Source organism: Glycine max, chromosome 12 (genome assembly GCF_000004515.6).
Source record: "Glycine max cultivar Williams 82 chromosome 12, Glycine_max_v4.0, whole genome shotgun sequence".
NCBI lineage: Eukaryota > Viridiplantae > Streptophyta > Magnoliopsida > Fabales > Fabaceae > Glycine > Glycine max.
In genome coordinates this window covers 35,350,462-35,363,374 of record NC_038248.2, presented here as the reverse complement: position 1 = coordinate 35,363,374, position 12,913 = coordinate 35,350,462, and the positions used below count along the sequence as shown (strand labels likewise).

The 12,913-nt window shown below is 30.5% G+C and overlaps 2 protein-coding genes across 5 annotated transcripts; both read right to left on the bottom strand.

Annotated features, from left to right (window-relative positions):
• Positions 1-868: 868 nt before the first annotated feature.
• LOC100789702 (histone H2B.3) lies at positions 869-1,446 on the bottom strand. Its single transcript, XM_003540159.4, has one exon. The coding sequence runs from the start codon at positions 1,372-1,374 to the stop codon at positions 970-972; it is 405 nt and encodes a 134-aa protein (XP_003540207.1). The 5' UTR covers positions 1,375-1,446; the 3' UTR covers positions 869-969.
• Positions 1,447-10,278: 8,832 nt separating this feature from the next.
• On the bottom strand, positions 10,279-12,913 carry LOC100802769 (protein SENSITIVE TO PROTON RHIZOTOXICITY 2). 4 transcript variants are annotated; one of them, XR_003263664.2, is made up of 2 exons: positions 11,237-12,769; positions 10,279-10,901 (listed from the first exon to the last, which is right to left on the bottom strand). XR_003263664.2 is itself a non-coding variant. In XM_006592659.4 (2 exons), exon 1 carries the CDS (start codon positions 12,529-12,531, stop codon positions 11,299-11,301), a length of 1,233 nt encoding a protein of 410 aa, XP_006592722.1. In that variant the 5' UTR covers positions 12,532-12,913; the 3' UTR covers positions 10,279-10,901; positions 11,297-11,298. The 4 variants fall into 4 exon arrangements, 2 of the variants coding, with proteins under 2 accessions (XP_006592722.1, XP_003539439.1); XR_003263665.2 differs by having other exon boundaries at positions 10,279-10,898; positions 11,237-12,767; XM_006592659.4 differs by having other exon boundaries at positions 11,297-12,913.

The following is a 12,913-nucleotide window of genomic DNA, read 5'->3' as shown; positions in this document are numbered from 1 at the left end:
CATATCCGAAAATAAAGACGCACAAGTAAGAGCTAGTTGCTTTGGAAATGATGTGACTTTTCACGTCAAGTATGTTTTTCAAAGCATATCCAAACACCAAGTTTTTCACGTCAAGTCGTTGCAGAAGACACAGAAGCCAGCAATTTTAGCTTCAACACCATGTGCATCAGTTTAGTGCAAATGGGCATCCAATCACTTCGATAAAAAAATTTAACAATTGCAAACTCAACAATGTGGATTCCCCCAAAATTAGTGTTCACCAAAGAAAAATACTCAACAATGCATCATTTCATTGGTCTCTTTTCTTTTTTCCCTCTAATTTTAGTTTTGGGCTCGTTGCCCCAGTATTCCCAAAAAGATAAAAAAGAATACAAAATCAGAAACTCAGTCTCACCAATCTTTTTGACACCACACAGGGCAAGGAATTGTCTGCAGCCAATTTCATTAACCTCATAAAGTAATAGCGGAGTGCTGCGCTGTGGCAACTCGTCTAACTAAGGAAATAAGTCAAGAAAAAAGTGATCAGAGAATGAAACAGTTGAATATGTGCCTTAAACAAACACCCCAACAATTTCTGGCTGTGGTCTCACGTATCATCTGAATCTCTGTTTTCACTTAGGAGCGAAAAAGAAAAAAAAACACAAATTCGTCCAATGTTTTGAAATTACTTAAACCAAATAGACCATATTCCTTTCACTGGTGTATAGCAAGATGAAGAAAGTGGAGAAAGCAAAGAACGACAAAGCTAGAATGTGATGGTTTAATTCATTCGTTAACGTGGTAATGCGTAAGAACGCCACCTAATGCTATTCGTGTTATGCGAGCATTATTCACTTGTCAAATCAACTAAGTCAGGAGGCACGAATACTTTTAAATAAAAATTTTCATTAGCATATAGAATACCAAATGAAGCCACTAACTACGACTAAGCTTTACAAAAAAAATACCTAAACGAAAAAACCCCTAACCCTAAGAGCTAGTGAACTTTGTAACAGCCTTGGTTCCTTCCGAAACAGCGTGCTTGGCAAGTTCCCCGGGCAGCACCAACCTGACAGCGGTCTGGATCTCCCTGGATGTAATGGTCGGCTTCTTGTTATACCTCGCGAGACGCGCTGCTTCCTGCGCAAGCTTCTCGAATATATCGTTGATGAAGCTGTTCATGATCCCCATGGCCTTGCTCGAAATGCCGATGTCAGGATGTACCTGCTTCAGCACCTTGAATATGTAGATCTTGTACGTTTCCACGCTCTTCTTCGACCTCTTCTTCTTCTTCTCTCCGCCGCTGCCTTCCTTTGGAACCTTCTTCTCCGCCTTTGGCTTTTTCTCCGCCGGAGCCTTCTCGGCCGCAGGCTTTTTCTCCGCAGCCTTCGCCATTCTCAGGAAATTTAGTTTGAAGAAATGGAGGGAGTGAATAGAATAAAGAGAGATTGTCAATAGTTGCGTTGTGAGATGAAACGATTTGAGTGTATTGTATTTATTGGTTGTTGTGATGAGATTTGATTGGACAAAAGGGATAGGTGTGGATCGATGACGTGTACCGTTGGATCTTGGTTTTGAGTGATTGACGGAGTGGATTTATTTTTGCGTTGAGCGGGCCCGGTTTCACTTTTCAAGTTTTCCCTTGATGGCGCAGTAAGCAAAAATTTAAAAGGACGAAAAGTTCCTCAATGAAAAAATACTACGAGGTTAATTGTCACGTTCAAAATTTTTTAAAACTCACAGAAAGTAGAAAGCCAAATGGTTTGGATGACAAAGACTAGGGTGAGTATGTCATACTCCTTTCGCATCCAATGTAAATTTACAAAAAAGAATTTTAATTATTTGGGTTTGTCTGATTTAATATCAAAAAAACTGAATGAATTGGATTTGATGAGTAATAAATGTCTCCCTATGTAATAGAGTTCTCCCTTTTGGTGTAACGTTGTTCTAGTCCCTTCTTCGTAGAAGGTTGTGCAACATAGAGGTCACGGCTAAACAATTGAAACAGAGGGGTCTCCAGTTTGCCACAATTGAAATAGAGGACGAAAGAAGGGTCGTTTAGCCTGACATTTTGGTGTTCGTCCTTGTTCCCCGATTTGGTGATGTTGAGGCTCAATACTTGACTGATATTAGTAACGATGGTATGTTGAGGTATGATTTTTGTGTCGTTGTTGTTGTTGGTTCCCTTTTATGTTTTTCTATTACATATGGGTGACTGACTTTGGCCATTTGTTGTGTTTGATTGTTAGCTTCGTAGAAGGTTGTGCGACACAGAAGTCTCTACCACAATTGAAACAGAGGGTTCTTCAATCTGTCGCGACCAAAACAGAGGATGAAACCAGGGTCGTTTAGCCTGACATTGAGATGTTCAGCCCTATTCCCCAAGTTGGTGTTGTTGAGCCTCGATATTGGATTGATATTAACAACGGTGGTTTGTTGAGGTATGATTTTTGTAAGACTTATTGATAGTGAAAAACATGTTATAGTTATTGGCTACTTGTTACCTTTGTTATGCAAAATTTGGCTAAGTTATGAAACTTATGTATAATTTCAATGAACTTGTCTCAAGAGAAGTAGAAGAGGCCATTCAAAAGCAATCAAAATGTGGACTAAAAAATTTGAGAAGTTGATTGTGTCATCGAAAGGAGATATTTCGATTAGAATTGACGGTTTCGATAACTTCATTAAGGCATGTGGGATTGGAAAACGCTCAGAAGCAAGATGTTTTCGAAAATTGAAATATCGGTTGAAGCGGTTACAAAGAAGTTACATGAAGACATCAAATAGTATTAGATCAATGTATTTAGGAATATCGTTGTATACTTGTCGAAATCATACAATTTAACCGTTAGTATTAGAAGTCTATAAATAAAATTGCTAACTGTCAATTTTTAGGGGGTTGAAACACTATTACTTAATTCTTCAAACACCGACCATGCCTACCATTGAAAATTGGCTACAGGTTCAATAGATCATTGTGTATATATTCAATTCACATCTTTTGTGAATTTTTGTTTCTTTACTTTATTGCATCTTTCTAAACCCTTTACTCTTTCTAATTTTCATTTTTTCTCAAAACTTTACTTTCTCAATCTCGACTTCTTATTGCTTATAGGATCATTATCGAAAATCGAAATTATTATAAAAGTAATATGTAAATCGAAAACACTATTATCAAGTTTCCTCACTGGTCATCTTATAAACTATTATATTACTATAATAAAAATGGATGTCTTTATCAAAATTATTATTATTGTATGTATTAAGTATTAAACAATTTTATGATAAGTTAAAAACTATGAATTTGCTTGTTTGATGAAAAAGAACTTACAATCAAGAACAAATTCTATGTTTCATCTTTAAACCTTTATTTGTGAATAGAATCATTTAGTGAAAATTACTTTGCTTATTTGAAAATGTATTCCTTTCAAGGGATAAGTACAATTTTCTTGATTAACACTACTACTATTAGATAGCTAATATTGCAAGCTGTAGTTGTTGCTTTTTTTTTTCTTTAGAAAACTTAATGACATAGTTGTTTATACACAACTTTTCCTCTTTTAATTAGGGTAAATAGTCATTTTTATCCTTGAATGTGTAGAGCACTGACAAAATTGTTTCCGAAAGATGAAAATTTAAAATTTAGTCCCTCCGTGAAAAAAGTATGACAAATTCATCCGTCCCTTAATTTCTGTTCATTATCGTTAATGAAAGAACCTACGTGGCGATGAACAAAAATGTCACAAAAGTGATTGCCAACATGATTGTTTAATAGATTGAACCAAAATGTCAGTAAGTTTCCATTGAACTAATTTGTCAGATCCCAAATTTTGTTTCATTTAAGGGCAAAATATAATTGAATCTTCATGCTGCCCCTCCTTTTTTTTTATCATTGTAAACATAATATTACAATAAACACTTAAAAAATAGGAAAGCAAGCATAAATTAGAACAAATAATAATAACCATAATATTGATTAATAAACACTTACAATATTGATCTAAATTATAAAAAATGAGAAATTAAGTTAATCCTTACAAAAAATAAGACCCAACATTATGCTTATTAATCAATATTATACTTATTATTATGTTTATTCTAATTTATGTTAGCTTTTCTATTTTTTTAAGTATTCATTGTAATGTTATGCTTACAACGATAAAAAAGGGAGAAAAGATGAAAATTAAATTATATTTTTGTCCTTATATGAAATAAATTTGGAGTCTGACAAATTAGTCCAATGGAAACTCATTGACATTTTGATTCAATCTATTCAGTAGCCATGCTGACAATCATTTTTGTGACATTTTCGTCTTTTTGTGTCATGTAGGTTCTTTCATTAATGATAATAGATGAAAGTTAATGAATGAATTAATTTATCACACTTTTTCACTTTCGAGGACTAAAATTTAAATTTCCATCTTTCGGGGACAAATTTGTCAGTGCTTTAAATATTCAGAGACAAAAATAAATATTTATCCTTTTAATTATTTTTAACATTATGATGTTTTTATCATTAATCTTGAAATATGTTCCGATCCAAACCAAATCAAATCATATTGGATTGATTTGATTCAGGTTTTGATAAAAAAAATAAGCAAAACAAAACTAAACAAAAATGATTGGTTTGGATCGAAAAATCATCTAAAATTTAACTAAATCGACTTGGAGTCATTGACCCCTATTCTTTATTGTTAATTAAAATTTATTGAATGAGAATTTGACACACTAAAATTTATAATTTTTAATAAATTTCAGTCAATAATAATAAAAATATTAAAAAGAGAAGGCTAAACAAAATATTACTAACTAATTAGATGCAAAAATGTGATAGTGAATACAAACAATTGTTGCATAGGACACACAGTCGGAGAGGAGCCACATGTTTGAGTTATATTATCTTATAATTTCTCTCAAGTGTCACAATTGATTGAGCTAATTCACTTAACTAGTAAGATCCCTTCTTGTATATAATACAAAATTTTATAAAAGACATTATAATAGTATTTTTTTTTAAAAAAGTACTGAAATATCTTATGACTTCCTCCAAGCATGACAACTGAATGGGGCAATTTACTTAGGTTGTGTTCGTTTCATACCAAAAAAAATGAAACAAAATAACTCCAGCGAGGAAAGAGGATGAAATACAAATTTTCACTTGTTCAGTTGAGTTCAATGTTACAGTGAAATGTGTACAATTATGATGAGGTCCACGCATGCAAATTTCTTTAAAAAAAACTGAGATGAAAGGGAGAGGAAACCTTACAGTAAAAATGTGATCAGGTGATTTTTCAAATATAACGATGTTAACCTGTGGGACATGCAAATGATGATGAAATTTTTTAGGTTTAATTGCAAAATCCATCTCCCTATTTTTTTTATTACATTAAATTAGTTTAATATATTTTAAAATACATTATCTTAATCCTTAAAGTTAATTTTAACTTTTGACTAACCATTGGTCGTTAAATTTTAAATGTTCACTAGACTAAAAAGTTAGATCAATATTTTCTTTAAAAAAAATTTTAAAAAAATATTTAAGAAATGACTAAAATCATGATCACTGAAATAAAAAATACACTCTTTTACTACTACACTCAAGTACCCATTTAAATATTTGGTACAAAATAAAGTATTAATATAAATTTTATACGAAAATAGTTTAAAATTAAAATTTTATTCTTTATTAATTTATTATATTTTTATAATCTTATATATTATCTTTTAAAATATAATATATAAGATTAAATTCTATTTTCACATTATTCAAAACTTATTTTATAAAGTAAATATATAATATAAATTTTAACATTAATGTATATTTTTTTATATAAATTATAATTTCATAAAATGATAATATTTTATTATCTTTTTAATATTTATATATGTGATTTAATGAATTTTTTTACCTATATTAAAATATTCTTGTTATTTATTATAATAATATTTTTATTTATATTTAACTTTATTTAATCAGATACGAAATATTTTTAAAGAATTAAATTATATAGTAAAAATGCATAATTAAATAAAATGATAATATTTTCTATTTTTAAAAAATATCTATGTAGATAATTTATTGACATTATTTTTTTATCTATATTATAACAAATAACATGAATGTCTTAATATAGATAAAAAATAATGTCACCAAATGATAAGCTAATATAAATATAATATATAAAATAAAATAAAATTTATATAAATATATATTTTTTAATTAATGTGAAAATAGAATTTAATATTATATATTATATTTTAAAAGATAATATATAAGATTATAAAAATATAATAAATTAAAAAAAAAATTTAAACTATTTTGGTATAAAACTTAAATAACTTTACAGAAGTCCATGAAGAGTGGAAAGTCCCTCCAAGCCGTGGCCAATCATTCTCTGGCTGCAGGGAGGACCGGTATGTATTTTTCAGAGTACAGCCAATTATCCTGAAATTAGTCCTAATGGAATAAATGTCACGTGTGGATTGCATAGTAATACACCAAATTAATTTTTGAAATTATAAATACTAGTAGTAAATTAAATCTATGACATTAGTTTTAGTCCATGACTTTCATAATTGTCAATGAATTTTGTCTTTAAAATTTGTTTCCATGAATTAATTTAGACCAAGATGACTATAATTGTCAAAGTCGGATGTTAAATTGATATCTCTTGAAAATTATTATTTTATATTCTGATTTTTCTTTTTCGATGTCAACTGCATATTTAGTAAAAAAAAATGGTATAAGATGTAATCATGAACAAGTGTGTAGATTATTCTCATTCTAAAAAAAATGGTATAAGATAAGATTACTTATTTTTAATTACTTTAAAAGAACTAATAATTCCTTTAAAAAATAGTTACAAATGGTTTTGATCTACACAGAGTCACTAGTGCCAAGCTCATCTTCATCATTTAGAAAGACATCCAGAGGGTTTAACTTCTGTTTCTTTTAATTTATCTATTAATTAATAAATGCTTTTTTTTTTATTAAAAATATAACTCAAACGAGTGGCTCATAAGAATGATCATAACGGATTAAGTGGAATGTTGCTACTTAATTGTGGCTTTAGAATTCAAGTTAATTTTAGGAGTAAAACTATATGAAAATGAGGTTAATTTGTGAAAACATCAGGCGTGTCTTTGATTTTCTTCTTTTGTCTCAGTAATTTATTCGATTAATTACTCGGCTGCTGCTGCTGCAGGTACCTACTGATGAGCCATGCGTAGCACTGGACATGGTGGGTGCAATTATACAGTCACTGGCTGCTTGAAGATAATATGCACCGAATGAAATAAAATTAAAAATTGTACCATAAAGAGAATGACAAATAAAGCACCAAATAGTAAACTAGCAAACTAAAATAAAATCAGCCAGATAATGGCTGAGGTTTATAACCTGAGTTTTATCGGCTGTTTGTAATATTTATTTATTTATTGACAAATGTTAGTTGTTAGCATGATTTTAAATAGCGTTTCGCAATTACAATTACAGTCACAATGTCAAGATATTTTGACTCACCGCAACACAATTGCAAATGCTGTCACATAAGTCATATTATTTTCCTGTAATTACTCGTAATGTAAAGGTTTTCTGAATTACTGTAATGCAACCATGACGGTAATTTAAAATCATAGTTGTTAGTATTGTTAGTTTTTATTAACAGTGAAGATTTGAAACGAACCTGCGATCTCTTCTCTCCTTTCACTGCTAGACTAATTTTATATCTCCATGTAATACTTGTTTCTAATTAGGGCATATCTTTGAATATTAATTTGAGGATGCTGAAGTTCAGTTTCTGTGATACCACAAGAGGTTTGCTGACTGGGAGGTTTTTTAATCTTGTAAACATTTTTTAGCTTCATTTTGTTTACTTTGGTCTTGGCTTTGTTTACAAGCTGCAACAATATTCGTATCTGGTTTCTTATAGCTCAGGCACGTCTTGTGCATTGCGCTTCTTAATATAATGTCATTTGCATTTAGAAAAAAGACAAAATCGACAAAAGCTTAAATCAGTGGAATTAATGTTGATGCAACTTGGCGGTGGTGTTGATGTCAAATTAGATGTGGTTGCACCCCTTTTTTATATTTGCAATTGAAAAGATGTGGATGGTTTAGAGATCGAACGACAATTATTAACTAATAATCATTAGATCAGATATGTCTCTGAATATATGACGAATATTACATCGTAGGATACACTATATTAGCATTATTTTTCTCTTTCCTAGGTCAGGGAAATTGGACAAACACTCCGAGAAGTAAAAGAAGAAAAAGAAAACTGACTATAAACAAGGTCTTTTTGAGTAGATTTAATAAGAATTTCGAAGAACTTATAATTTTTTGATTAATTTATAAATTATTTTGACTAAAATAAGTTTGCTTATATAAGAACTTATTTTTCATAACTTATTTTCATATAAACAATAACATAAAAATACATCTGTAAGAATAAGTAACAATATATTTCAACGTGATGAGATGAAGTGTTTAGAATTAGAGTGTATTTTGAATAATTAATCATATATAATGGATTATAATCAAAATCATTTTTTTAAAAAGTTTGTTGAAAAACGATTTTAAAATAGTTAATTTTGTTTGGATATAATTAAAAATTTAGTTTTTTATATATGAAAAAAACCTATATGGTGATGATAGTTTAAAATTTAGGTTTAAAGAACACTAATGATAGAATGAAAATAAGACTAACAAACATGAGTATAAGATAAGTTTTTATAATCTTTTTTTATATTTCTCATCAATCATCTCAATTCTTAAATGATATTTTATTAAAAATATATACATAATCCAGAAGTATATTTCTAGAATTATGATTCATAGTTTTGGAGATACATTTCCAAAATAGGTATATGTAATTCTGGAAAATTATTTCCATAAAGCAAAATGGGTGTACTTTAAGAAAAAGGGTATAATGGATAATTGGGAGGTAGAAAGGGGGTACAGGGTGTACTTAGGAAGTTTGGGTGTAAATAGAAGGAGCCGAAAGGTTATTGCAATGCTTTTTATTCCAATTAATGACTTTTGATGTGGGCTGCTTTACTGGGCTGGCTCCTTGCTTTTGGTTGCTTCTGTGTAATGTGTTCTGGTACAACCTCTACATGAAACTTTTTTATAACCAATGCCACTAACGTACGTGATAATTATTTATTTCAAAAGAGTTTTTTTCTTCTGAAAATAAACAGTTGATATAAGTGGATTTTAGTTGTCCCAAACACTCTTATGATGCTTTGTTTGGATGAGAAGTGAAATATAAAGAAATAGGAGTGATAGACGAGAAATACAATGAAATACATACATACACACACTGACAGATCTATAATTTTTTTGTTAGTGGAAACAAGATATAATTTAGAGTTATGTTTTTGTACTAACTTTTTTATAAATTTCACTTTTAATCCCTAAATATTTTTTTTTGCATTTTTGGTCTTTATACTTTTACTTTTTCTATGGTAATGATTTTAGTTCTTAGTATTAAGTAACAATGCTAATTGATGATGTAATATCCACACTAGTAGTCTAGTGACTTGTTACATTGTCAAGGAATTTGATAGGACAACTAAATATTTTTTTTTTATAGATTATATTTTTAATCCCTTATAAACTTATTTAACATCATCAATTAATATGAATAGATGAGATATTGAAAACACAACTTATTAAACAAAAAAATACATGTGATTGCCCCTTTGATAGATGACATGACAAGTTATTAAACAGTTAACATAATTAGTTATGTTATTAATTAATATTGTTACTCGATAATAAAAACTAGAACTATTAACGGAAGAAAATTATAAGAACCAAATATGTTAAAAAATTATTTAAGGACTCCAAGTAAATTTTACAAAAAAAATTTAGGGAACAAAACATAATTAATTCAATAGTTTATAATGTTTTTTCCCAAAAAAAATCCCAAAATTTTAGGATATACATAATGTCATGATAAAATAAATTTAAAATATTTAATTCTTAACAAATTACAATTGTTTTGCACTTTCATACTTTGAATAGAGTAGAAAGAAATGTATATGAATTATATGAAATAAAATTCTTATTATAGTTAAAAATGTAATTTTTATATAATTATCTTCCTTAACATAAAATTATTTTTTATTAAAAAATTGAAAAAAAAGTTAAAAAAATAAGAGAAATCATTTCCCTCAATATAAGACTTATTGGATACACAATTATCACGAGCAAACACTAGACCGATAGCAATGGCATTTCATGAACTATTTTTTCATGTCAAATGTTATAGTTTATGCACAGACTTCATATACGACATTATTAATTAGTCCCATGGATATTGGTTTAAAGTTATAATTCTTCCATACAGTGTACGATGTTAGACATTAACACCAAGGAATTCCGACAAAAACTGATCTAATGAGATTGTCTTAAGTGTGTGTTCACCTTTAAATAAGTATATCGCTTCACTGAAAAAAGTTCTATATATGAAAAGTTAGTCCTTTATCTTGTCTCCGCTGCTATAAATTTTTTTAACAAAATATTTAGGTTACAATATATATTAAACTATTAAATTAGTATAAGTATTATAATTTTACCTAACAATATGACTTATCATATATAGAACTTTTTCTTTCTTTTTGAAGGATCATATGTAGAACTTTTTCAGTGAAGTCTTACTATAAGGATTTTATAGTGTTCACTAAACAATTTAATGGTACATCACACTTATGTACTCTCTTTAAAAGAAATCGATTAAAGAAAAACCGCTCAGGAAGGAAATGCAAGACAAAATACTCTCCAATCTTCATACCAAATTTCCAAGATCCAAGAGCCCTGTGCCATCGCCATTCGCCATTCGCCAGTCTATTGGGGCAAACTGTATGTAGCGTTGTAGCGAGACCAAGTGGTAGAAATATAGAAGCTGCACCTGCTATATGATGAAAATCTAAAGGAGATTAATTATCTAGGTAGTTTTTCTTGTCAACTATATATATATATATATACATAATAATGTATGAAAGAAAGTTTCTATATTGATATATAACATGCAATTTTAATTCATCAAACACAGAAAAAGTATGAAGGAAATACTCTGATAAAACTTGTTTGTAAGAATATATAAATGAAGAAAAACAAAAATAAAATGAATTAAACTTTTGTAAGATAAAATTAACTTATACATCTTATTTTTTGAAAAACTTAATAACAGAACTTGTATAATAACATTTGCCATAGTAGCATTAGTGTGTGAAGTTGGGGGAGAACCTCTTTATGATCAATCAATCATGATAGATAGAGACATAAACATCATCTTGAGCTATATACCATCAATCTGCATTTGCAATGTGTGGTGCTGCTCTAATTAATTTTCCCGAATATGAGAGACCATTGTTGTTGATAGCTGGTTGGTGCCCCACGAACAAAGCCACATGACCCATAAGCTTGTCTTTTCTAGAAAACGAGGTGCCACACGAGCACAGCCACTTGAGATCCCCACAGTGCTTCTCATGTGTCCTCAGATCAGAGAGCACCGAGAACTGCTTCTGGTTGCACCTCTTGCACACGTACATTTTGGGGCAGTGGCTTCTCTTGTAATGGTTCTTGGCACAAATCATTGACTTCAGTGGCTGGAACTTGGCATGCCTCTGGTTCCACCTACACCCCTCTTGAGGACACGAATACCTCTTTGGCTTCACACTCATCAAACACTCTAGATCTCTTTGGTTCTTAATTGGGTTACTCAAAGCAGCATTGGTCTTGTACTCATCCCCGTGAGCCCTCATGTGCATCCTCAAATTCGCATCACGCTTGAACCCTTTGCCACAAACTTGGCAATAGTGTGTGTACTTAGCTAACAGATTCGCAGCATCTAATTCAATAATTATATCATCACTATTCATCTTTGGTGAAAGCCCTTCTTCATTAGGTTCATCCCTTGGAGACAGTACTCCTCCTCCTCCTCCTCCTCTAGTAATAATATTGTTTTCACTGATCGCAACCTTACTAATAATATTGCTATTGCTATTATCATCGTTATTGTTATAGCTTTCACTAAACCAGTCAAGTGTCTCTGACTCAGTACTGGAAAATAAACCATGATGGTCACTGATATTATCTGTTCCTATGTTATTACCAAGTACACAGCTTCCATTTGTGGCAAAATTAATATTTGATGAGTGAGGCAACGACTTGTTCTGGTGGTGGTGCAATTTGTTAGTATTATTATTAGTACCTGGAGGGGCAGTGAGAGCCATCTGTTGGCAGGTGAACATCATTGATGTGGCAGTCACTACGATTTCTTGGATTGTGGAGTTCATGCTGGATATGGCCATGGAAGTTGACTCGGGTAGGCTTTGATTTGGGGAGAGAATAACACCTACCAGGGTCTGCACCTCACTAAGCTTGTCCTTCAGAATAGAGAGATTGAAGAGGAGGGAACTAGAGTGTGAAGTACCTGAGCCTGATTCCACAGAGGGTGACACAAAATCTTCCGCGTCAGGGAACATCTGAAGCCCTTGATGATGAACACTTTGAAAGCTAGATGTGGCCCTTGAAATCATTGCTTCTTTAAATTATCTTCTTCCAATAGCTGTTTTCTAAAGATTGGTTCTGATGAGTTTCTTGATTGAAAGAAAGATACTACATATTGAGAGCATATATATATATATATATATATATATGCTTGATTTGTTTCCTTAATATGAAGTTGCAGAAGCAAATTAAGCACCATAACATATATGTATATATCATGGTATTATGATAGGGTGAAAAATAAGAGAAAGAGAGAGAGAAGTCAACTGGGAGATATAGCATGAAGTTCTTTCTTCCCCACTTACGACCTCCCTTGCATGTACCCAATCGGGCCAATTCTTTATTCAAAATTAAAAAGAAATTGCAAGTGACAGACACTAATCAATGGGGTATAACTTTATTGGACTTCCC